Source organism: Emys orbicularis, chromosome 1, assembly GCF_028017835.1.
Source record: "Emys orbicularis isolate rEmyOrb1 chromosome 1, rEmyOrb1.hap1, whole genome shotgun sequence".
NCBI lineage: Eukaryota > Metazoa > Chordata > Testudines > Emydidae > Emys > Emys orbicularis.
The window spans coordinates 348,186,548-348,211,233 of NC_088683.1; the positions used below are offsets into that span (position 1 = coordinate 348,186,548).

At 42.7% G+C, this 24,686-nt stretch overlaps 1 protein-coding gene across 1 annotated transcript in view; it reads left to right on the plus strand.

The window, feature by feature from the left end:
- Positions 1-14,857, plus strand: part of SYTL2 (synaptotagmin like 2) — a 54,195-nt gene extending 39,338 nt beyond the window's left edge. The window contains exons 10-19 of the mRNA XM_065397664.1: positions 519-566; positions 1,890-1,984; positions 3,910-4,026; positions 5,126-5,295; positions 6,117-6,219; positions 8,333-8,503; positions 9,827-9,905; positions 11,283-11,382; positions 12,134-12,339; positions 14,712-14,857. Of these exons, the coding sequence (XP_065253736.1) occupies positions 519-566; positions 1,890-1,984; positions 3,910-4,026; positions 5,126-5,295; positions 6,117-6,219; positions 8,333-8,503; positions 9,827-9,905; positions 11,283-11,382; positions 12,134-12,339; positions 14,712-14,857 (1,235 nt within the window). The remainder of the gene's footprint in view (positions 1-518; positions 567-1,889; positions 1,985-3,909; positions 4,027-5,125; positions 5,296-6,116; positions 6,220-8,332; positions 8,504-9,826; positions 9,906-11,282; positions 11,383-12,133; positions 12,340-14,711) is intronic.
- The last annotated feature ends 9,829 nt before the right edge of the window (positions 14,858-24,686 follow it).

Consider the following 24,686-nt stretch of genomic DNA (forward strand, 5'->3'; position numbering starts at 1 on the left):
AAAACAGACTCCAATGAGAAACTGCAGAACTGGAATTAATTTGCAAACTGGACACCATCAAATTAGGCCTGAATAAAGACTGGGAGTGGATGGGTCACTACAAAAACTAATTTCCCCCTGCTGATACTCTCACCTTCTTGTCAACAGTTTGAAATGGGCCACCTTGATTTCATTGGCCTCATTAGCACTACAAAAGTGAATTTTCCTCCCTTGGTATTCACCCCTTCTTGTCAACTGTTGAGCATAGCCCACTTCCACCTTAATTGAATTGGCTCGTTGGCACTGACCCCCCAGTTGGTAAGGCAACTCCCATCTTTTCATGTGCTGTGTATTTATACCTACCTCTGTATTTTCCACTCCATTCATCTGATGAAGTGGGTTTTAGCCCACAAAAGCTTATGCCCAGATAAATTTGTTAGTCTCTAAGGTGCCACAAGGACTCCTTGTTGTTTATACAAACCTGATATCTTTACTATTGAATAACAATGTATTGTTCTCAATGTTGCCCTTCTGAGCAGATCAGAAAACAGATCAGCAACAAGAGACAAATGAAAATGTACAAGGAAGTGAGTAACAGGATCTTTCCATCAACCAGTGGATATAACTCCACTGATTTAGTTTCAAATCCATTTTATTTAATATCAACTAACTAATAAGTCTGGACTTTGTTTTTGTTACTAAATGCTGCAGCTCACAAAGCTAACTGCGTGCCAACAATGCCTTGTGTGTTTTCAATGTAACCTTGAGGTACAATTTCAGTTTCGGGGTAATTGGACTGAGAGACCTTGTCTTGTTTGGGATGCACGTGTGTGACATCTGGGGAGGAATTGTACATAGTTGCTACAACATTTGCATGCACACTTAACCTTGGTTGTATCTGGCATGCTGCCAAATTGGTGGTACTTGTCTGTCATGGGAAATGATAGTGCATGACATTGTAGCAAAAACAGTTAGTGCAGTTAGGCACTATACATGATGTTTGCAAAAGTCCTCAACCCGGAGACTTTGAACAGGTGTCGGGGGGGTGGGGAGGGTGTCACCTTACCTTTCCCATATTCCTAAATGGGGCTGGACTCCTGGGATGGAAAAGATCATGTGATAGCATAAGGTTGAGAAGCATTGGTTTGGTATAAATCGTTACTTGCAAGGCTAGCTTCTGCACTGTTGCTATGGACAATGTATTAAATTAAGAATTTGGCAGTGTAATTCAATGAAAATACTTTTGAAGGTGAACAGACATGCTTTAGATACCGAATCATTATCAGAATACATTATATGTAACCAAATCAGAATATTTGAAAATTACTTCCTCTTCTGGGTCTAAACCCTGCTTATTTAATGTATGAATAATGCCATTGACATGAATGAGACTAATTGCATGAGTAAGGAGAGCAGGGCTTGGCCTTTATTTACTGATCAAGAGCCATAGTTCTGTTATCTCAGCTACATTTAGTGACAGTGTTCATGTCTAAAAAGCATGGTTCCTCCTTCTGTTCTAGGAGGAAATCAGAAACCTTAAGAGTTGGCAAGTAAAAGTTTTTTTTAAAGTTAATCTTTAAATTTGTGGTTAAAACTTTCATTCAGCACCTGGGTTAGTGTAATATATTGTATTATATGCAAAAATTATATTTTATGTACAGCACAACATAGTGAATCAAGGTTCTTTAGCCTGTTGTACAGGTCAGACTAGATGACCATAATGGCCTCTTCTACCCTTAAAATTGATGAATCTATAAAATATCGTGCATACAAGTTACATGTGAATACAGCATGTGCATGTAAATGTATTTTTGTCCAAAGTAGTCTATCCCAATCTCTGCTTATTAGGACCAAGTTTGGTTATTGTCAGAAGGCAGGATATTTTTAAAACTTGAATTGCTGCTCTTTAGTCTCCACAGTGCCTTCAGACCTGGATAACCAGTTTTCAAATCCTGAAAAACTCAAAAGACTGAGCCAGTCAGTACCAGCATTTCTACAAGAAGAGGCAAGTATCTGATTTTAAAAAAATAGTATAAAGAGGAGTAATTTTCATGTATTATTTTGGGGGGCCTTCCAGGTCAGCTTACTTTTGAATCAGTTGTGTGGAGTTGGGGTTTCTTCTCAGTGTAACTTACACTACCTGTACCAGGGCCGGCTTTAGGACCTGCGGGGCCCGATTTGAATACCCAGCGGCGGTCCGGGTCTTCAGCGGCACTTCGGCGGCGGTGGGTCCTTCACTCGGCTCTGGGTCTTCCGCGGCAATGAAGGACCCCCCCGCTGCCAAAATGCCACCGAAGACCCTGAGCGGACCCCCCGCCGCCGGGTGAGCAAAAATAATTAAAAAATTAAAAAGGCGCCTAAGGCGCGGGGCCCAATTCCGGGGAATCGGGGGAATCGGCCTAAAGCCGGCCCTGACCTGTACACCAGAACTTGAACAGAGGTGGCCACAAATAGTATGTAGGCAATTCCCTCTTTCAGAAATCTCAGCCCAAGTAGCAATGCTCAGTTCCTGGGATGCAACTCTCCATCAAGAACTGATGCTAGTTAGAGCAATTAAGACCGAGAGCAAACTCTCTTGCTGTTTGCAACAGCTTCCCTTAAACAATCTCAATCAAAAAACTAACAATACAGTATTTTTTCAGACTGTACACTGCTCACATGCTAAGAAAGAGAGCTTGTAAGAAGATGTGTAATATTCCCATCAGGTGACTTCTCCCATAACCGTATGCTGGGGAGATCAGCTGGGTAGCCTGTCTGAGACTGGGGTTCAGTTAGAAATCGGTCTCATTCCCTGAATCAGTAGATGCTCAGTGTTGCAGACAGCATGCTCTGCTCTTGTGGGTAAAGTATCTGAGCTAGTTGACAGTCCGCTGGCTTCTTAAGAAGCAGTTGTTGATGGGCCTTGGAGTGAACCCTTTGGGCCTCATCTGTGTATGCCAAAAACAAAACCTGTAGTTGACCAGGGTTGTCCATGTTGTCATCTAAAAATTCCTGAGCCTTGTCTACACTATAGCTCCAATTACTATCATCACTGGTGGAGTTGCATTAGTGGATGCCAGAACAGCAATGACTTAAGAACACAGATGTCCTAAAAATGAGCACCTACATTGCTACCTGCAGGATTATCTCTCTCCCCGTGCCATGCTGCCCCAGTTGCAGTCAGCCTGGAGTGCCTGAGCTGGATCCCGTCACTGTAGAAGAGAGGAGACAACTGACAGGGTGTTCTGTTTATGGACTCAGTCTGAAATTTGGCCCCACCCCCAGTCCAAAATATTCCTGATTTGGTGACCTGGGCATGCTCCTGAAGCACCTGTTTGATGGGTTTTTTGAATAAGATAGACCGCGTGCTTCTTCTAGCAAACAGGTGGATGGACAGGTGTTTCCACGGGCATGTGTCTGGCTAACACCGAACCCAAGTCTCCTGATGTAACTGCTAAAGCATCCCCCAAAAGCCAGTTGTTGCCTTGTATGCTCCTCTACCATGAATGTTCTCCTTTAACTAAACCACTTGAATTGAATCAGTGGTTAAAGATTTTAGCATTATAAATTGCATTATTATACTGAGCTGATGCATGAGAAAGCAAAACTAATGAGCCTAGTTAAACTAATCACTGCACGAAAGATGTAAAAGTAAATTTTAGATCAAGATTTCAACTTGTAACACAGGTAGCAAACTCCAAAATGTGTGGCATTTCCCTCTAACTTTTTTTGTTTTTTAGTACAACTAACTTCCCACATGCAAAGCAGAAGCATGATCTAATTTTAAGGAATTATTAATTGCTTGCACTGCACCACTGTGGGATGTGGCTCCCAATATCCACAGAGCTCCAGTCTTTACAAGTCTGCTTTTTAAAATTATGACAACTTTTAACTGTGTTCCTTGTGACTTCTAAATGCCCACGCTGGCTTTCTTTGTGTGATGTCTTGTAGAGTGACAGAGACACTGATACAACATCAGAAAGCAGTTATCCTCATGGCAGAATCAAGAAGAGCCCCAGCTCTCTAACCAATCTTAGCGGCTCTTCTGGCATGGCGTCCTTGTCTTCTGTATGTAAACCAAAGCTTGTTTTAATGGCACTCTGCTTTTGCCAAACCTTTGTGTCGCTCCCCTTCCTTTGTATCTATTTCTCTCTAGACTTCATCACTATAGTATCAGAGTGTATATAAAGTTGTCTAATGCTCCATTTTTTTGACCTTAGTATATGAATGTAACAGACTGAACTATTTTTATTTTCTTTTCAAAGGATTGATGCCATTACAAATGCCTTTCATTACTACAACAGAGAGATTTATATTATCGTAGTGGATAGGACCCCCAGACATGGATCAGGACCCCATTGTGCTAAGCACTGTACAAATACAGACCAAAAAGGCAGTCCCTCCCCCAAGAAGCTTACAATCTAAGTAGAAGAATAGAGGCAACAGATGGATACGGACAGACTGGGGAGTACAAGGAAACAGTGAGACAATAGTAGTCAGCATGATGGGCAGGGGCCTAAACCATTGCCAAGTTTTCTTTGCAGGCATCGTGACACAGGAGTGTTTTGGGCAATTTGAAGGGGGAAAATGAGAATAAAAAGCCATCCACTTGTATATCTGTCTTACCCTTCTTCCAATCCACCTAGGGTGAAACTTTCAAAAGTGACTTAGGTGCCTAGATCACTTAGGCATTCTTGAAAATTTTACCCCTAATCTCTTTTGGGCATTTATAGAGTATCCATCACCAGAGTATTGAGGCCCCATTTTCTGTGGGAAAGAAAATATAGAGCCATGAAAATAATATCCGAAGACTCTGATTGGAATATGCTGTATATGGTGTGCTCTTTACTTTGTTTCTTGTATATTATGCAATAAATAATTCTTTGCACTTCTACATAGCACCTTTCACGTGAGTTTTTGGAGGCTTACAATCATCATCTTATAATAAAAGCTAGTGAAATGTAAATCTTTCTCATTGGATGGATTAAAATCTCTTTCAACGAAAACCATGTTTGAAAAGTACATCTAAGTGGAGTACAGTTGGTTTCTTTACTGTCTCTGAATTGAGTGCAGATGAATTTCTTAAATATTTCCCATTCTAATAACATATATGTCTGACCAAAAGCATAGACTAAAATAATTTTTTTTTCCCTTTTCATGTGTACAGGTGAGCGGAAGTGTAATGAGCATCTACAGTGGTGACTTTGGCAATGTGGATGTGAAAGGCCACATTCAGTTTGCCATTGATTATGTAGAACAGCTGAAGGAGCTCCATATTTTTGTTTCCCAGTGTAAAGACTTGGCAATTGCAGATGTTAAGAAACAACATTCAGACCCGTAAGTGTAATTAGGGTTGCACAGTTTTTCCTAACAAGTTATTTTTCCACGCACAAGAAGTGTAGACGGAGCCTTTCAATCATAATTATCTTGGTCTTCAAAAAGAAAACAAAAAAAGAGAAAATACACAAGTGAAGTATGTGCCACCTTGATTCCTTGCACTGAATTGAACATAAATGGCTGACTGGCTTTACAGATAGCAGTTCCTAGAGATTTTAAGGCTCATTTATAGAGAACACAAAGGTATAACTGTTGCACACACGTACATTCTATGTGATTTCTGACCTGTGTATTTATTTCCATAGCAAAGAATAATATAGGAAGCCCAATTTATTAGGAACTTCAAATTCTATTTTTGATGATCAAATTAATAATCTGCATGGTAAATTCCCAGTTTTGTGTGTCCAGATTTAGATTGGCACATCCAAATATGGGATTTGGATATCCCAGCAAAAAGTCTAGACATTCTGCCCTGGGAAGGGCAGGGGACAAGATGATCCAACACGTGTCTTCTATCTCTAATTTCTGTGATTCTAAAGAGGGCTTTTACTTTTTATCAATAATGTAGAAACCATTAATGTTCATTCTTAAGGTGATTACTTATCAAAAACTCGGACCTACTGAAATGGTAAGTACTGAATGACTTAGAAATCACTAACTGAAGAGTGTACATTACACTAACTGCATTGCTAACCAAGTTTATCTTCTGTAAAACTTGTATTTCACTTTTGGATTTGTGTATTTTGGGGGGGAAAACTACTGTCTTGCAGTTTTACACAATGTCTTGTTGCCCTTATCCGTCTGTTTGTTTAAATTTTTAGATATGTAAAGACTTACCTGCTTCCAGAGAAATACAAGCTGGGGAAAAGGAAGACCTCTGTGAAAAAGAAAACATTGAATCCAGTCTATAATGAAATATTGCGGGTACTTATTTAATATTTACTAGGTGAACACATAAATTATGCAAATGTACATCTTGAAATACCAGGAATTGAGATTTTTCAAGGCCCCATATTCATGTGGCCCCAAAATAGAATCCTCCATTTTTATTCTGTGTTGAGTATTTTAAGTGGCGTTGTTGAATGTTTTTCCAGTTTGGTACCTTAGATTCAGGATTTTAGTGTTTAGAGAAGAGGAGAGACAGTACTATAATTAGCACTTTACATCCAGAGATTGCAAAACACTTTCCAAAGCAAGGCTATTGTTTTCATTTCACAGATAAGGGAAACCGAAGCACAGAGCAAGTCAATGGCAAAAATTTCTTGAGGCCCCAGCCTAACTATAGATAATGTTTTCACTCCTCAGCTCACAGAGAGCTGAGAAGCCCTTTCTTATTGCTCAGTATTGTAGTATGTAGCTGCCCCATTGTGCCCCCTTGTGTTCAAGCATGGCACTACCAGCACTCGCTCCCTCAGGCTACGTCTTCACTACGGGGGGGGGGGTCGATTTAAGATACGCAAATTCAGCTACGCGAATAGCATAGCTGAATTCAATGTATCACAGCCAACTTACCCCGCTGTAAGGACGGTGGCAAAATCGACCTCCGCGGCTTCCCGTCGACGGCGCTTACTCCCACCTCCGCTGGTGGAGTAAGAGCGTCGATTCGGGGATCGATTGTCGCGTCCCGACGAGACGCGATAATTCGATCCCCGAGAGGTCGATTTCTACCCGCCGATTCAGGCGGGTAGTGTAGACCTAGCCTCAGTTTCCTTTCCCAAGATGGGTTTCCTTGGCTCTCCACACACAGGTCCATGCTGGAGATGTAGCTTGGCCCTCTGTCCAAATCACAAACAAATGTAACCCCAAAAGTCCAACTGAAAGTCCCAGTAAACAAAAAGGTTTTCCTGTCCTTTATGGATTCTCTTCAGCAGGCTCTCTAGGCCTTATTCTCAGCCCTTTTCTGGGCTACCTTTGAGTCTTCCCTCATAAGAACATAAGAATGGCCATATTGGGTCAGACCAAGAGTCCATCCAGCCCAGCATCCTGTCTGCCGACAGTGGCCAATGCCGGGTGCCCCAGAGGGAGTGAACCTAACAGGCAATGATCAAGTGATCTCTCTCCGGCCATCCATCTCCACCCTCTGACAAACAGAGGCTAGTTCACATAGAGCACTGGCCTCCAGGCTGGTTCCCTTGGAGTATCTGGCCTTCTGCAGACTCTGGCTCAGGGTCTACCACAGCAGCTTGTTTGCTCCCTGTGGTTCCAACCCAGTCTGAGCTCTGTCCTTCTGTAAGGCCCAGTTGTCCATTAAGCTATCACTTGATCCCAATAGGCTGGAAAGCAGCTAACTTATTATGGCACAGATGGGACCAGACACTCTGTGACACCCAGCGTATCCTTTCCTTTCACTTATACATGTATTTCCTCAACTAGCATTGGACAGAGTGACTTGGTTTCTGAAAACAGGTATGGAGGGAAGTATGGTCTAGTGGTCTGAGCACAGGATTGGAGATCAGGCACTCCTGAGTTCTGTTCTAAACTCGCCATTGACTTGTGTAACCTCAGCAAGTAGCTTAACTTCTGTGCTTAACTTCTCCATCTGCAAAATGGGGATAATATTTCGCTAGCTCACAGGAGTGCGGTGAAGATTAAATAACTGTATGTACAGATATTTGAAGATAGCCGGCCAAGTATTATTCAGTATGTTTGGATCTACTGAATTGGATGTACTGATTTTTCTGTATTTCTTACTAACAAATGTGAGATGAATATGAATTTAAACTGTTTGAACTAGAGTCTCAAATATGTACAGTGGCCATAATTTTCTACATGTCTCTGATGGACCTAAATGGGTTGTTTAATGGATTTCCCAGTACGACTGGCCTTCTCCTAATCTCGATCACTCCTGGATTCTTGAGTGTTGATGAAATAGTCCCTTGCATAGGTGCTGCTGCACCCCCTGGCTTTAAGTGGTTTCCATTATATACGGGGTTTACAGTTTGGTTCAATGGCTCTCCGCACCCCCACTGTACAATTTGTTCCAGCGTCTCTGCTGCCTTGTTTAAATTGTAATTCTTTTGCTTCACTCTTCTTGCAGTATAAAATTGACAAGGCACTGGTAAAGACCCAGAGACTGAATCTCTCTGTCTGGCACAATGACACCTTTGGGCGCAATAGTTTCCTAGGTGAGGTGGAACTTGATTTGGGAACATGGGACTGGAATGACAAACTGAATAAGCAGATGAACTGGTTCCTGCTTAAGCCTAGGGTAAGTTCTTAGGTGTTGTATGTACGAATGAGACGTGATCTCTATCCAGTCACGGGCTTCTGCCCATCTTTATATTCTGAGGTCCCACATTCTCTCATTTTTTTTCCTGCTTGAGCATTTTTGTTGTGGCTACAGTTATAGAAATGCTTCTTGCAGGCAGGCAGATAAGACATACAATGTTGAGACCTTTCCTTGTGCCAATGAGTGGCTTGCCAGTAGGGATGCTTTCAGAGAGAAGCAGTTTGTACCCCCAGGAGTCTGACTCTGTTCTCTCGACCAGCCTGAGGAACGGGAATCCCAAGTTGAACTTCCAGCCTTTGTGGCCTATGTGGCTACATAATATTACTGGAGGCATAGACCATCAATTGCATCCCCTTGCAGGTAGAGTAATTTGTATATACAGGATACATATTAAAATGATGCTACACTTGATCCAAGGACATGTCTTCCAGAGAACACTGTACTAGTTTAGCTAAAGGCTGTGTGGGCACTCTCAACTTGGTTTACAACTGGCTTAAGTCAATTCTAACTAAATTTTAAATAAACCACTACTTCTAAATCAAATGATGTCCATACAGCCTTTTTGCATTGGTTTAACTAAACTGGTTTAAAATTTTCTGCAAGTAAGTAGGTAAGGCCTTAGCCAAAAGCCAAAGAGGTGGCAAGTGGTCTTCTAATTAAAGTAGTTCTACAGGATAGCAACAAGCATCCTATCCGCTTAGAGCCTACCTATTTTTGAAAGTTGCTTTGGTATTTTAGTCTGCATGTTACTTTTTACAGTGCTCAAAAGTGTGCTAGGTGCTTCCCAATGCACATAAGAAAAGGCTACTGCTCCAAAGAGCATATGTTCTAATTTTAGACATGACACAATGAAGGATGGGAGGGCAGCAAAACTGTGGAGGAATCTCTTTTGAGAATGATCAACAATCATAGGGGCTTTATCAGTACCTTAGCAAAAGAGGCACCTATCTACATCTGAAGGCGCACTCCAGGGGTTAGACTCCTCCCATAAACTCTTGTTTGCCTGCAAACTGAGGAAGGTAAGAATGCAAGAAAATCTTCAGTTGGCAATAGAGAAATTCTGCTTCACATCATAATTCACTGAAACCTATCACTCCTGTAGAAAACTTTTGCATAGCAATTTGTACATGTAATCTATAATGGCTACCCATGTGTGTGAAGTAGAATTTCTAATAAGTATCAAAGCAGAATTTCCTGCTTTCTGGCATTGCCTCATTACAAGTGAGACACACAAGGAATGCTATAAAAAGGGGTATTGCATTACACCAGGATGTGACCAGAGTTTTTTGTTTTAATTTTCAGACTCCAGCAGCAGCTCTTGAACTAGAGAACAGAGGAGAGATTAAACTAGCCCTTCAGTATGTCCCACAGCCTGTCGGGGGTATGTGCTCATTCTTTATTTTGTTTGTTTGTTTCTTTTAGTTTCGATAGCCTCTTGGGAATATATTTCCCAAAGTTCAACTACCTTTTTCCTAAAGAGTAGAAATTTTTCTATAGAATCAAGGTTAGCTAACCATGAACTCACTTCAGGACCATGACTTATTCAGTGTTTTTTATTAAGGAAGCAAGACACTCTTGTTATATAAATCTATGTAGTAAGATTCCAAGATTGTCACTCCAAAGTCTAGAATGTCTGAATCAGAATTAAGTGATGGAAACCGCTACAAGCACAGTTGAGAGCTCTTTTTGTTTTACAATATCATCAGGCTCAGTCATCATTGGGATTCAGTCTGTTACCATTCAGTTTAAGTTCTCAGCTATTTTCAGCTTTTTTTATACACACGACGTTAGGAATTACACCTGGATGACAGCATGGGCTTTTAGCGACTGGTTGGATTACATCCCTAATAGAGCAGGAGGAATGAGATCCTGCTTCGCCACTAGTTACTGTAGTGCTCATTAACAGTCAGGCAAACACCCGTATGCTAAGCAAACAGTAGCTGTGCACTGAGTTCAAGAGGCAGTGAATGTGGGAAAGAACGATAATTGCTTAGTACCTAATTTATAATAGTGATAATGATCTGAGTCATTTGTTATCTGACAATTAATAATTGGCTGGGGTGGGCTGGCAGCGAAGCAAAGGACTTCTAATTTAGCAAGTCGGCCAATAAGAAACAAATTCACTCCTTCCTGTCAGCATCTTCGGTAGCTGAGTTGGGCACGATGGAGGCAATTAGGAAGTAATAAGAAGAGTAGAGGAATCCTCTCAAGATCAGATCAGTGACCATTTAGATGCTTTGGCAATGTGCACTTAAATCTTATCTTTGGGTGCTCTTTGAGTATTAGTTCACACCAGCTGCAGGCAGGTAAGTTGTAAAGCTGGCCCCAGCTGTGCCAGTGTGTATGCAAAATAAGCAAATTGTGCACCTATTTACTATTTCCCACAAAAGAGAGGGTAAGTATTAGAGGATAGGAGTTACCTCACCCACCATTGAAATTTTGCCATTTCTGAGGAGGAATGTGGCACAGTACAACAGCAAGTGAGGATTTGGGACAGGAAGTCTAGAATAACCTCATCCAACTGAAACTACAGGGAAATGTACCTGCCCTTCTTCTGTCTGCTTTCTTCGGGATTTGTTTGGCATACATACAGTACAAATGCAATGATGGAGGCATGCCTTTGTTTCGTATGATGGCTGTGAATTTATTTCCTCCCAAATTTGTACAGTCACCTTCTCTGACTTCTTCCCTCCTTTTGCCGCTCACATTTAATTTCTAAGGGGAGTGAATATTGGTTTCCTATTTGTCTCTTCCAAAGGTAACAAGACCCCGTCCACTGGAGAGGTCCACATCTGGGTGAAGGAATGCAATGACCTCCCTCTCCTGAGGGGCAACAAGATCAACTCTTTTGTTAAATGGTAACCGCAATAGTGGGATGAATAAAATTATGCTAATTAATCCTCCCTTAATTCATGCATGTGAGAGTGAGAGACTTCCCAGATGCTGCCTTGCAAGATGCCCTGTGGGGCTGATGCATTTCACTCACCTGTGGGACACCATGTATATGGCGAGTTCCAACCTTGCACTTTATGCCCCGACTTCCTGGTTGACTGACTGGCTAGTCAAAACTGACTGCCATTCCCATCAACCATCAGGGCTAACTCTAATGCAACTCGCTTTATTTATTGTGCATTTTAAACAAACCAGGTTGGAGTGGGTGGATGGATGCCCTACTTGGAGGGAAGCCATGCAGTAGGTGGGAAAGGAGGGAAAACTGCCCTGTCTCCTCTCCCTCCCTCCCTCCTGGCAGGGGATTATAAAGCCATAGGGAGGGCATTAGAGACCAAGTGACTGAGGAATCTCTGGCAGCAGCAAGACAAGCAGGGCACTCACTGGCTGGAAATCAATAACTGAGTTCTCCTAAGTCTCCTCCCTGCCCCATCCACCTATCTCTTCCATCTTCTGAGGTGTGGAGGTGATTAGTTCCAACACCCCTGACCTCAGGTTCTCTGAAGAGGGTGGGCACGTTTCCTCTTCCCCCAGTCTCAGAGTCCATAGTATATTAATGAGAATGTCAACCTGTAGATATATTATTCATTTAAAAGAGAATGTTAATGTAGCCCTCAGTTTTTTTTTAATATAATCTGCCAATGTTTTCTCTTTCCAAAGTACCATTCTTCCAGATACTAGTAGGAAAAGTCGCCAGAAAACAAGAGCAGTGGCAAAAACTACAAGCCCAGTGTTCAACCACACCATGGTTTATGATGGCTTTAGAGCTGATGATTTGAAAGAAGCATGTGTAGAACTTACAGTCTGGGACCACAACAAACTAGCCAATCGCTTTCTGGGAGGTCTCAGGATAGGAATGGGAACAGGTACTGATCATTTATTAAATTAATCCTTAACTTGCAAAATACAACCTGGATCTCCATTTACTTGTCTTGCCTCTCCATTTTTCCCTCTGTGTGCAAAATATCACTGAGCAAACTTGCAGGCATTAGGCTTAATTTAGAAAGTCACCTTTCATGCAGCGGGGATCCCAAAATGCAATACACAGTCACAGAGCAGGAGTAGGGTCCTGTTAAGGGGTACAGGCAAGTTAGAGAAGATCTCAGATTAGATTAGAAATCTTATGTCTCTCTTTCCATAAATGTACATAGCACTTTACAAAGCACAGAATACACAGTCTCTGCACCAAAAAACTTGCTATCAATTTATGAACTGATTCAGACACACAACCATGATGTGAAGATGGCGGTGCTCGGAGGAGGTATTCATGGAAGAAGGGGGTTTAAAGAAGGGAATTGAGGAAGAGAAGAGGTGCATATGGGAGAAATGTGAAGTGTCTTTCAGCAGAAGGGGCAACGTAAGAGTGAAGTTTGGTGAATAGAAGATGGAGATTGGTAATAATGGAGGTGGGGAAAGAAGGAAATAAAAATGCAGATATATGTTGAGGCAAGATTGGAGGGGGGCTGGAAGATGAGGTTTGTAGAGGTTGAATATGAGGCAGTATAAAAAACAGGAAGTCAGAGAAGGGACTCAGAGAAGTGTGACCAGAGCAGCAAAAGAAGAAAGAGGAATTTAGCATACAATAAATGTAAAGCAGAAAACCCCAATTTCTGAGGTGTTTCTTTCAACTCTTTCCTTATGTGCACTCCTTGGCCATTAACATGACAGATTTTTTTTTCCCTATGGAAACCCAGTTAAGTGAGATCTTAGCAAGGTTATTGCTAAATCTTTCTAAGTTTGCAAAAATACATTTATTTTCCCTGAGGTGTACCCCATTTGGTAAATCTATCTCTGAACATTAATACTGTGGCTGGATAATCTTGAAATTATTAGTTACACATGCTAAGATAGGAATAATTAAATCAAACATTGCAAAATCATGAAGTAAATTCCCATCATCTTACATCCATATATAACATGCACCATGGGCTAGGTACATTCTGGCATGGTTTACTGTCCTCTGAATTAGCTTAGTATTTGGCAAACAGTGTTCTTATGGCAATTGAAGTGTGATGTTCAGAGCATACATTTAAAAAAAGGACAACTGGAGCACATGTGAAAAACTCCAGTCTAAAAATAAGATCTGTGGCAACACTAAACTTGAGTAAATACTTAAATCCCAATTCTCTTATGTCATGCCTACTAAAGTTAACTGAAAGTTAATGTCCGTAAGTCTTGGTGTTTTTAAAATTGTGGGGCAGCTAGACACTAAGGCAGTAAACTCAACATCAATGTGTGCTAAATAAGTAGAGTTGTATATGCTTCTAGTGTTGAGAATAGACCCTTTCAGTAGAACTGTGTGAAATGATCAATTCTGCTAAAATTAATGTGTTCCCAAATACTCAAGGTTTTGTTTCAAGGAGAAATTTGGCCTTCTTTCTTGACAGTAAAAATTGTGTGTGTTGAAAATAAACATTTTAAAATTAAAATATGAATATTCCCCAAGTAAAAGTGAACTTGATTTTTTCCCCCTGATCCTCTTTGTCACTTTCATAGTGAAACCATCTCACCGCAAAATGACAATTCAGCCTGTGGAGAGGAAATGCCTTCTTTCCCCAAACTGAAGACAACAAGTAAAAAGTGTTTAAAGTTTCTTTAGCAAACTCATGGAAAAGTGACTTTTCCCAGAGAAGAGAACTTTTTAGCACAGTTCATTAGGATTATAATAGTCAAAAGCAAATTTAAAAATAAATATAAATTGGGGTCACAAATTTCAAACTTGACTCCTGAAATTAAGCAGCTAAACTTACATTTTGGTATCTGAATCAGTGACCTGATGCTATTTTTTTTTTTCTTCCCAAGAGGTACTGAGCAACCACAGCTTCTGTCAATGGGAAAATCAGGCTACTGATTTAGATGCTGAACTTTAGGAACCAAAGTTTGAAAATATTGACTTACTTTCTTATTTACTAGGGATCCTGACAAGATGAGCTAATAAATAGCAAACAAGAAAAACCAAACACATGAGAATACCGAGATGTTATCTAGTTCCTATGTAGGCACAACTCCCATTAATTGGGTTTGATGGGAGTTGTACATGTATAGAAAATGCAGAATCACACCATGAAAATTGTCAGCTAACTCTGTAGGGTAAGTCAAAAGCTTTCAGAAGAGGGGGGAAATTGCTGATTTGTGTTCATGTGTGGAGATTTGCCCTAGAGTCTACTCTTAACTGTGGTGGCAATTTTAAAAAAGTGCTTAAAGTTTCCTTTTAAATAATATCTTATGTTTTTCTAAGGCAAAAGCTATGGTACTGCAGTGGACTGGATGGACTCCACTTCAGATGAAACCACCCTATGGGAGAGAATGATGAGCTTGCCAAACACATGGGTAGAAGATACACTGCCACTCCGGATGATAATGGTAGCAAAGCTGACAAAATAAGATGACTTTCTAATTGCTAGTGTCCAAAATGTTTACTTGTTGGATCTTGGGAGGGGAAGGAAATAATAAAATGAGGAACTTGGAGGAATTCTATAAAAGTGTGTGTACTACAGTAGATCTGTAGACAGCCTCTGTTCTGTTATTTTATTTTGTGCTGCTAAATGTTACTACGTAATGCAAATTAAACTTTTCTGCTTTCAGATTATTTTTTTAAACTAAAGGCCTTTTACTTCTTGCTCACTGAAAATGAATTAAATAAAGAATATACTATTGAAATTCAGTGGTCCAATTACAAGGGGTGTGTTTGTGTGTGTGGTCACCTGGAATAGTGCAAAATGTTGGTGATTCGCTAAATAATGCACCCAGAAACAAAACCCCAAAAAGCAACAACTTTGTCTATTTCCCAGGGTCTTTTGTGTGGTATTTTAAATAAGCTGACAATAGGTCGCAATATTCATATTCACTGTGTGTTTGCAGCTTAATTTTAATGGTATGTTCAAGTCTCTGGCGGTTACACCCTTTGCTAGAGTTCATGACGGGCAATTCCATCTCTAGTTTTAAGTTCTCAGAGCTTGGTCCATAAAGAGGGTTTGACTGTATATGTAGTACATATACTAGTTTTGTTATCGTATCTCTAAATTATAGATTCTGTATGGACGCAATGAAGTTGAATTTACTGTATTTAAATGTTACTCTGAAGGATCTCTTCTCCCATTAAGTTGCTCATTTTATTATTGATGAATAAATTGGATATTTATTTTAAGCGTATACACTATCTGTACCCAAGTCTATTGTTGGATTGCTCTTTTGGGTGTGTTAAGACTTTTGTATGCACTTTGGTGCCACCACTACAACACAGCAGGAATTGGGTAGTTCTTTAAAGAACCTACACCGTATGAAATAGCAAGCAAATTTCAATTCGATAGCATTTTATGTAACTAAAAGTTTGAATGTAAAAAACATAGAAATGTATTATTCTTACACTGTTTTTAACTAAAAGCAGCCTATTAAAGCTATAGTTGTGTTCAGAGAAGTAACTGCTCAATTAAAATACACATCTGATCAATTATACTATATTTGCATTTCATATATCTGTGAAATTTTCATATTGCATTATTGAAAGTTACAGTACTCAAAATAAATGCATATGATGCACTTGTGTATTTATTTATTGCAACTACTATAGGTCTAGAATCTGGTAATGCATCCTATACTTTATTAAATTAAGAAGATGAATCAAGGGAGGGGGAAATTTTCAAAAGTCACTAAAGGAGTTAAGTGCCTAATTCCCATTGACTTTCAATAGAAATTGAGTGCCTAACTACATTAGGCATTTTGGGTGGAATTTTTCAGAACCACCCATGTAGGGTCATGGTTGCACTGCTTCCAACCAACTTTGAAATCTGGATATTTCTGAAGCTTAGAGGTACAATAATTGCCTGTTGTATCTTTTTATATATTAATTTTTTTTTCTGAACTGAGGAGTGTATGTGCATAATTTTTTTTGTATTCACACTACATTCTGATTTGTTTGATGTGAGGAGGTGCATATTTTTATAAAGGACATTACCTGCACATTTGGTTGCACGTGCAAAAGTGGATTATTGTGTGCACTATCTGCAACTTTCCACTGGTTAACTTACAAATATATAAGTGCATATTTTATGTGTGCAACTGAGGGCTTGTCTACATGGTGAATTAGCTCATGCGCAACATGATGGTGTGCACTATCTGTGTGATCCCTGATGTGCAGTGATGTAGCACTATTTCAAACCGTGCTATGTCAGTGCATTCTAGGGAACCTCTAGTGTGAGCCAATAGAGTCCACACAGAAGTTAGTGTGGGACAGGCTTGTGAACACTAGAATGTACACCTCAGCTGGGGCACACTAATGCACCACATAGACAAGTCCTTGAATACATTATTTTTGTTTAAAAATAGTTTCAGGAGTTTATAGACTGTAGGATTGGAACAGGGCATCTTTGGACTGAAACTCTTCAGACAGGGAGCCATGTAATAATCTTTTGTACAGACAGACATCTCTGGGAGTGCTCGAATTAGGATAACCAGACCAAGCCTTTGGTCAATTAGAATAGTAATCAGATATCCCATTTTTCCTTCATCATTCTTGGTATTGACACTAAGAGTACAATGCAGCTACCTCAAAAGCCAGTGCTCACCGGTACTCAAAATACATCATTATCATAATTTTATTTTAGATTTAAATTTAAAAAAAACCGCACCTCTACAGAAGCTTTCCATGACCAAATAATTAATTACAGTTGCAATCACCTGGCTAACCAGCAGCATTAAACAATTCTATATAAATTAACTTGAACAGCCAATAAACCAAAGGAACAAAACAGACCCTTTAGCCCCTGTCAGGAACACCAGCCTCAAACTTCCCCCAAAATCTTGGCAAATACATCGCTTTTGTACCATGCCCAGAAGATTAAGTACTTTTCCAGACCAGCACATCGGACTTTTTTCTACTAAGGCAAAAATGAGTCACCATATCAAACGTGCCACCTTCAAGCCTACAGTGAACTATGCAAGGTCAACTGAGCCAGTCTCAACAGTAGCCTTTAAAAATATAGCAGTGCTCAGTAGTGCAGTGTTAGATGACTGTAGGATATCTTCATGAAAGCCCTGGTTCACAGCCCGTTGATTTCAGTGGGCTTTGGCTCAGATCCTAAAAGCTATTACTTTCCTATCTTTTAACAGCTAAGTTTACTAAGCTTTAGTGTTGTTTTACTCCGTAACCTCATACCCTAAAAGGAAAACACACTGGCTTCCACTCAAAGCCTTTTCAGTAGACTATACTGCGGTGCAAAGAAATGCAACAAATCAAATATTGAAGAAATTGCATTGTCTTTGGAAAACACATGCCAGTAAAATGGTATATGGCTTTATTTACAACAATGGAGCCTTAAAATTCCCTGTCCGGAAAACTGGCTTTTTCCTTTTAAATTGTTTTAACAGGAACTTAGTATTAATCAGTGCACTTATCGTGCGGGTAGGAAGAATTTTAACACTCGACGAATGTTGTGGTGAAAAGATCTAATATTTTTAAAACTGCATTTAACAAAAGTATTTACTTATTCGTAACAGTCCCTTGAAAATTCTTCACTTAACCAATATGGACTTTTTACCACTATATGTGCAAACAACCCTACACTAAAGCACTATGTGCCTCCGACTAAGCTACTAACATTTGCTTTGACAGAAAAAAGCCTAGAGGAATTTGTTTTTAATATCCAGGGTTCAGCTGTCAAGACAAAAGGCTTCAGGAAGCCAACTTCCTTGTTTGTTTTTGCTTGGGTATGTCTCCACTGCAGCTGAGAGCAAGTAGGTAGCCAGCCTTGCACAAGCTTGGACTGAGCTAACGCACTAAGAGCAGTGACACCATTGTGGCAGCAGCAGAGACTTGGGCTAGCCACCCAAGGTTAGACCCAGGGGGTCAGGTGTGTCACCTGTGCCACAACGTCCACACTGCTGTTTTTACAGTGCTAGCTTGGGCTGAGCTAGTGTGAGTTTGTCTATCCAGGCTGGAAGACTCACTCCCAGCTGCAGCGGAGACATACTCTGCCACCCTGCAGTCTATGGCCTGGTCTACACTACGACTTTAATTCGGATTTAGCTGCCTTAATTCGAATTAACGCTTGACCCGTCCACACAACGAAGCCATTTAATTCGAATTAAAGGGCCCTTTAATTCGATTTCTGTACTCCACCCCGACGAGCGGAGTAGCGCCAAAATCGAATTTGTCAATTCGAATTAGCGTTAGTGTGGCCGCAATTCGATGTTATTGGCCTCCAGGAGCTATCCCACAGTGCACCATTGTGACCGCTCTGGCCAGCAATCTGAACTCGCATGCACTGGCCAGGTGGACAGGAAAAGCCCCGGGAACATTTGAATTTCATTTCCTGTTTGCACAGCGTGGAGAGCACAGGTGACCACAGAGAGCTCATCAGCACAGGTAACCATGCAGGCTGATAATCGAAAAAGAGCACCAGCATGGACCGTACAGGAGGTACTGGATTTGATCTCTATATGGGGAGAGGATTCAGTGCTAGCTGAACTGCGTTCGAAAAGACGAAATGCCAAAACTTATGAAAAAATTTCCAAGGGCATGATGGAGAGAGGCCACAATAGGGACACAGATCAGTGCCGCGTGAAAGTCAAGGAGCTCAGACAAGCCTATCAAAAAGCAAAGGAGGCAAACGGTCGCTCCGGGTCAGAGCCGCGGACATGCCGCTTCTACGCTGAGCTAAATGCATTTCTAGGGGGGGCCGCCACCACTACCCCACCTCTGACTGTGGATTCCGAGCTGGGGATAATCTCATCAGGTACACCTGATGATTCCGTGGAAGGGGAAGAGGAGGAGGAGGAGGACGAGCTGGCAGAGAGCACCCAGCTCTCCGTTCTCCCCAACAGCCAGGAACTGTTTCTCACCCTGACTGAAGTACCCTCCCAAGCCTCCCAAGCCAGCACCCAAGACCATGACCCCATGGAAGGGACCTCAGGTGAGTTTACCTTTTAAAATATAAAACATGGTTTAAAAGCAAGCATTTTTAATGATTAATTTGCCCTGAGCACTTGGGATGCATTCGCAGCCAGTACAGCTACTGGAAAAGTCTGTTAACATGTCTGGGGATGGAGCGGAAATCCTCCAGGGACATCTCCATGAAGCTCTCCTGGAGGTACTCCAAAAGCCTTGCCACAAGGTTTCTGGGCAGTGCAGCCTTATTCCGTCCTCCATGGTAGGACACTTGACCACGCCATGCTAGTAGCAAGTAATCTGGTATCATTGCCTGACAGAGCCTGGCAGCGTATGGTCCCGGTGTTTGCTGGCATTCAAGCAACATCCGTTCTTTATCTTGCTGTGTAATCCTCAGGAGAGTGATATCGCTTAGGGTAACCTGGTTGAAATAAGGGAATTTAATTAAGGGGACTGAGGTGGCCGTTCCTACTGGGCTGTTTGCCTGTGGCTGAAAAGAAATCCTTCCCTGCATTTAGCCAAGTGCAAAGGGGGGGGGGGGGGAGGATTGGCCCAGAGCTTTTCGCGTTTTGCTAGCAGGGATCTTCCCTGATACCAGCCAGGCGGTGGGGGGAGGGAGAAAGCACTCATCCCAGAGAATTCATGGCGGGTGGGGGGGGGGGGTGTTAGTTTGGTTCCTGCAGGGATCTTCCCTGATACCAGCCACGCGGTGGGGGGAGGGAGAAAGCACTCATCCCAGAGAATTCATGGCGGGTGGGGGAGGGGGGTGTTAGTTTGGTTCCTGCAGGGATCTTCCCTGATACCAGCCACGCGGTGGGGGGAGGGAGAAAGCACTCATCCCAGAGAATTCATGGCGGGTGGGGGAGGGGGGTGTTAGTTTGGTTCCTGCAGGGATCTTCCCTGATACCAGCCACGCGGTGGGGGGAGGGAGAAAGCACTCATCCCAGAGAATTCATGGCGGGTGTGTGGGGGGGGGGTGTTAGTTTGGTTCCTGCAGGGATCTTCCCTGATACCAGCCACGCGGTGGGGGGAGGGAGAAAGCACTCATCCCAGAGAATTCATGGCGAGTGGGGGGGGGGGTGTTAGTTTGGTTCCTGCAGGGATCTTCCCTGATACCAGCCACGCGGTGGGGGGAGGGAGAAAGCACTCATCCCAGAGAATTGGATGGGGGGGGGGTGTTAACCTTCAGCAGCAGAAAACAAGCTAACAGGAAAACTGCAGCACAACGGGCTTTGCTTGGTATGTGGGAAAGCAGGGCGCAGAAGCCTAAAGACAGTGGCTTACCATGGCAGCATGCAAGGTGAATTCTGTTGCCCCGACCTGCGTCTGTGATCTCTAGCAGCAAAGCCACAGGCACTCAATATTAAGAGGCAAAATGCGACCTTGCACAGAAATCACATGTGCTATGTAATGTGAATAGTATACACCGTGAAAGAGTATAAGCATTGTTCTGAAAAATGTATCTTTTAAAAAAATTCTCTCCTTTTTTCACTCCCTCCAGCAGGTGCAAATGTTTCAAGCCTCCCTCCTCCTTCCCGAAGGCTATCCCAGATAAGGCGTCGTAAAAAAAAGACGAGAGAAGAGATGTTTTCCGAAATCATGCAATCCACCAGGAATGAAAGAGCTCATCTGAATGAGTGGAAGGAGACGGTTTGCAAGTATAGGAAAGAAGCCAGTGACCGTGAGGACAGGAGGGACCAACGTGAGGACATGAGGGACCAACGTGAGGACAGAAGGGACCAACGTGAGGAGAGGAGAGACGCTCGAGATGAGAGGTGGCGGCAGGAAGATCAGAGGAGTCGGGAAGCAACGCTGGGGCTGCTGCGTGAGCAAACAGACATGCTCCGGCGTCTGGTGGAGCTTCAGGAACGGCTGCTGGAGAACAGAGTGCCGCTACAGCCCCTGTATAACCCCCCTACCTCCTCACCATGTTCCATAGCCTCCACACCCAGACGTGTAAGAACACGGGGGGGGGAGGCTCCGTACACCCTCCCATTCCACCCCAGTGGACAGCCCAAGCAAAAGGCTGCCATTTTTTTAACCTTTTTTTAATGGGCTTTTCCTTCCCGCAGATCCTCCTCCCAAACCCCACTCAGGTTCTCTCCCTCTTTTTATAATCAATTAATAAAGAATAAATGATTTTTAAACAATGGTGACTTTATTTCCTTTGAAAGCAAGCTGGGGGAAGGGGGAGGGTGGGTTCCTTACAGAGAATGAGTCAATAAAGGGGGCGGGTTTTCAGGAAGGATAAACAAACATAAATTTCACACTGTAGCCTGGCCAGTCATGAAACTGGTTTTCAAAGCTTCCCTAATGCGCAGCGCTTCATCGTGTGCTCTTCTAATCGCCCTGGTGTCTGGCTGCGAGTAATCAGCAGCCAGGCGATTTGCCTCAGCCTCCCACCCTGCCATAAAGGTCTCCCCCTTGCTCTCACAGAGATTGTGAAGCACACAGCAAGCAGTAATAACAATGGGGATATTGGTTTGGCTGAGGTCTGAGCGAGTCAATAAGGATCGCCAGCGACCTTTTAAACGGCCAAATGCACATTCTACCACCATTCTGCACTTGCTCAGCCTGTAGTTGAACAACTCCTGACTCCTGTCCAGGCTGCCTGTGTATGGCTTCATGAGCCATGGCATTAAGGGGTAGGCTGGGTCCCCAAGAATAACAATTGGCATTTCAACATCCCCCACGGTTATTTTCTGGTCCGGAAAGTAAGTCCCTTGCTGCAGCCGTTTAAACAGATTGGTGTTCCTGAAGACGCGAGCGTCATGAACCCTTCCCGGCCAGCCCACATGGATGTTGGTGAAACGTCCCTTGTGATCCACAAGTGCTTGCAGCACCATTGAGAAGTACCCCTTGCGGTTTATGTACTGGGTACCCTGGTGCTCCGGTGCCAAGATAGGAATATGGGTTCCATCTATTGCCCCACCACAGTTAGGGAATCCCATTGCAGCAAAGCCATCCACTATGACCTGCACATTTCCCAGAGTCACTACCTTTCGTAGCAGCACCTCCGTGATTGCTTTGGCTACTTGCATCACAGCAGCCCCCACAGTAGATTTGCCCACTCCAAATTGATTCCCGACTGACCGGTAGCTGTCTGGCGTTGCAAGCTTCCACAGGGCTATCGCCACTCGCTTCTCAACTGTGAGGGCTGCTCTCATCTTGGTATTCTGGCGCTTCAGGGCAGGGGAAAGCAAGTCACAAAGTTCCATGAAAGTGCCCTTACGCATGCGAAAGTTTCTCAGCCACTGGGAATCGTCCCACACCTGCAACACTATGCGGTCCCACCAGTCTGTGCTTGTTTCCCGGGCCCAGAATCGGCGTTCCAAGCCTATAACCTGGCCCATTAACATCATAATCTCCAAAGCACCGGGGCCCGCGGTCTCAGAGAATTCTGTGTCCGTGTCCATGTCCTCATCACGCTGGTCGCTGCGCTGCAATCGCCGCCTCCTCCTCCTCGCCTCTTTTTTCTGGTCCTGTGTAAGCATAAACTCCACGAGAAAGCGCGAGGTGTTTATAATGTTCAAGACTGCGTTCTGGAGCACAACGGGATCCATGCTTGATGCAGAATGGAGTCTGCAGAGTTCACTCAGGAAAAAAGGCGCGAAATGGTTGTCTGCCGTTGCTTTCAGGGAGGGAGGGGGAGGCTGTACCCAGAACTACCTGCGACAATGTTTTTTGCCCCATCATGCACTGGGGTCTCAACCCAGAATTCCAAGGGGGGTGGAGACTGCGGGAACTATGGGATAGCTATGTAAAAGCTACCCACAATGCAACGCTCTGGAAATCGATGCTACTATGGTAGCTTGGACGCAAACCACCGAATTAATGGTGCCTAGTGTGGCCGAATACATTCGAATTTATAAAATCGGTTTCCTAAATTCGAATTATATAAATTCGAATTAATCCTGTAGTGTAGACATACCCAAAGGGAAGAAGGCTTCCAAGTCATCCATAGCCAGGTCTCTCGGGGCATGTAGTTGAGACACAGTACAAGAAGGCAAAAGACAACCTTCTAGGAAAGTGCATGACAGTGAGTCAATAGCTGTCTTGAACTAAACTCCAATTACTTTTTATGAAGGAGCCCGTAAGCTGTAAGCAGTTATGTGTCCATCACTTTTTAAGATTATAGACACCTGATGTCTGTTCTTCCAATGAACTCTCCTTCTGGCAAAACTGTCACAAGCCGTAGTACATCAGCGATTCTGATGAGTCTAAAGTGCCTACTATATTTTAAAAACATTGCTGTCAAGGCTGATTCCCCACTCTGGCACTTTGAGTGCAGAAGGTGGGGGCCCACAAGGATTCTAAAAATTAATACTGGCCACTCCAGGCTTGTATTAAATTCACAAGGTTACAGCTTTTCTCTGACCTTGGATGGTGGATGCTGCCACCACCCAAATGCAAAACCCCTCTGAGGACCCCAGAAGGCACACTTGGGAATTCCTTCCTGTGGGGGTACCCTCAAGCCCTTTCACCCCCCCTCCAGGGAAGAGCTGAGAGAGAAAACAAAGGAAATCAGCTGTTGCCACCAGCTAATTAAACAACATATACACAAACCTCTTAGGACACACAATCCAATCCTATTCTTAAGAAAGGTACATTTTATTTAAACAAAAGGAAAGAAAATACATTGAAAACTCAGCCTATTGCTAGATTTAAAAACCACACTTACAAAAATTCAGCATCAAGAATAATCTTCTTGAGGTCCATTGTAAAGGTTACAAGCAAAACAAAAGCAGTTGGGGTTAGAACAGAACAGTCCACAAGCCATAAAGAAATAAAAAGAAATAAATCTACTCACGTCTTCCTAGACATTTCTTGATCTACTTACATATCTGGAGGTTTCAAGTGAGTAGTTTCTAGGTATGGTTTAGATGATTTTTCATACCTAGCCCCAAGCTTCGTACAGCATAGATCCAGCCCTGTCTCTGCTTCTCCTCGAGAACAACACAGACAGAGAAAGGGGAAGTTTTTTCCCAATTTTAAAAAGTTTTAGCCTTCCCATTGGCTCTTTTGGTCAGGTGCCCACTCCCTTCCTTTTGCCTATGCAGGGAGACTTTTTAACCTTTTACAGGTAAAGCAAGTAGAGAACAGCTACTAAGAGGGATTTTAGAGCTAACTGGCTGGCTGGATCCATAAAAGGGAGCTACCCTCCCCCCCCTTTCATTTATCACAAATGCATATAATCCGCCCACCTGGAAATAAATTTCCCACATATATGACTAGCCTTGACATAACTTTACCTCGCTGTTCCAAAATCAGTATTGTCAAACATGAATAAAGTGGAAAAGAGAGCATTTTCCCCTTGCCTACATGCTC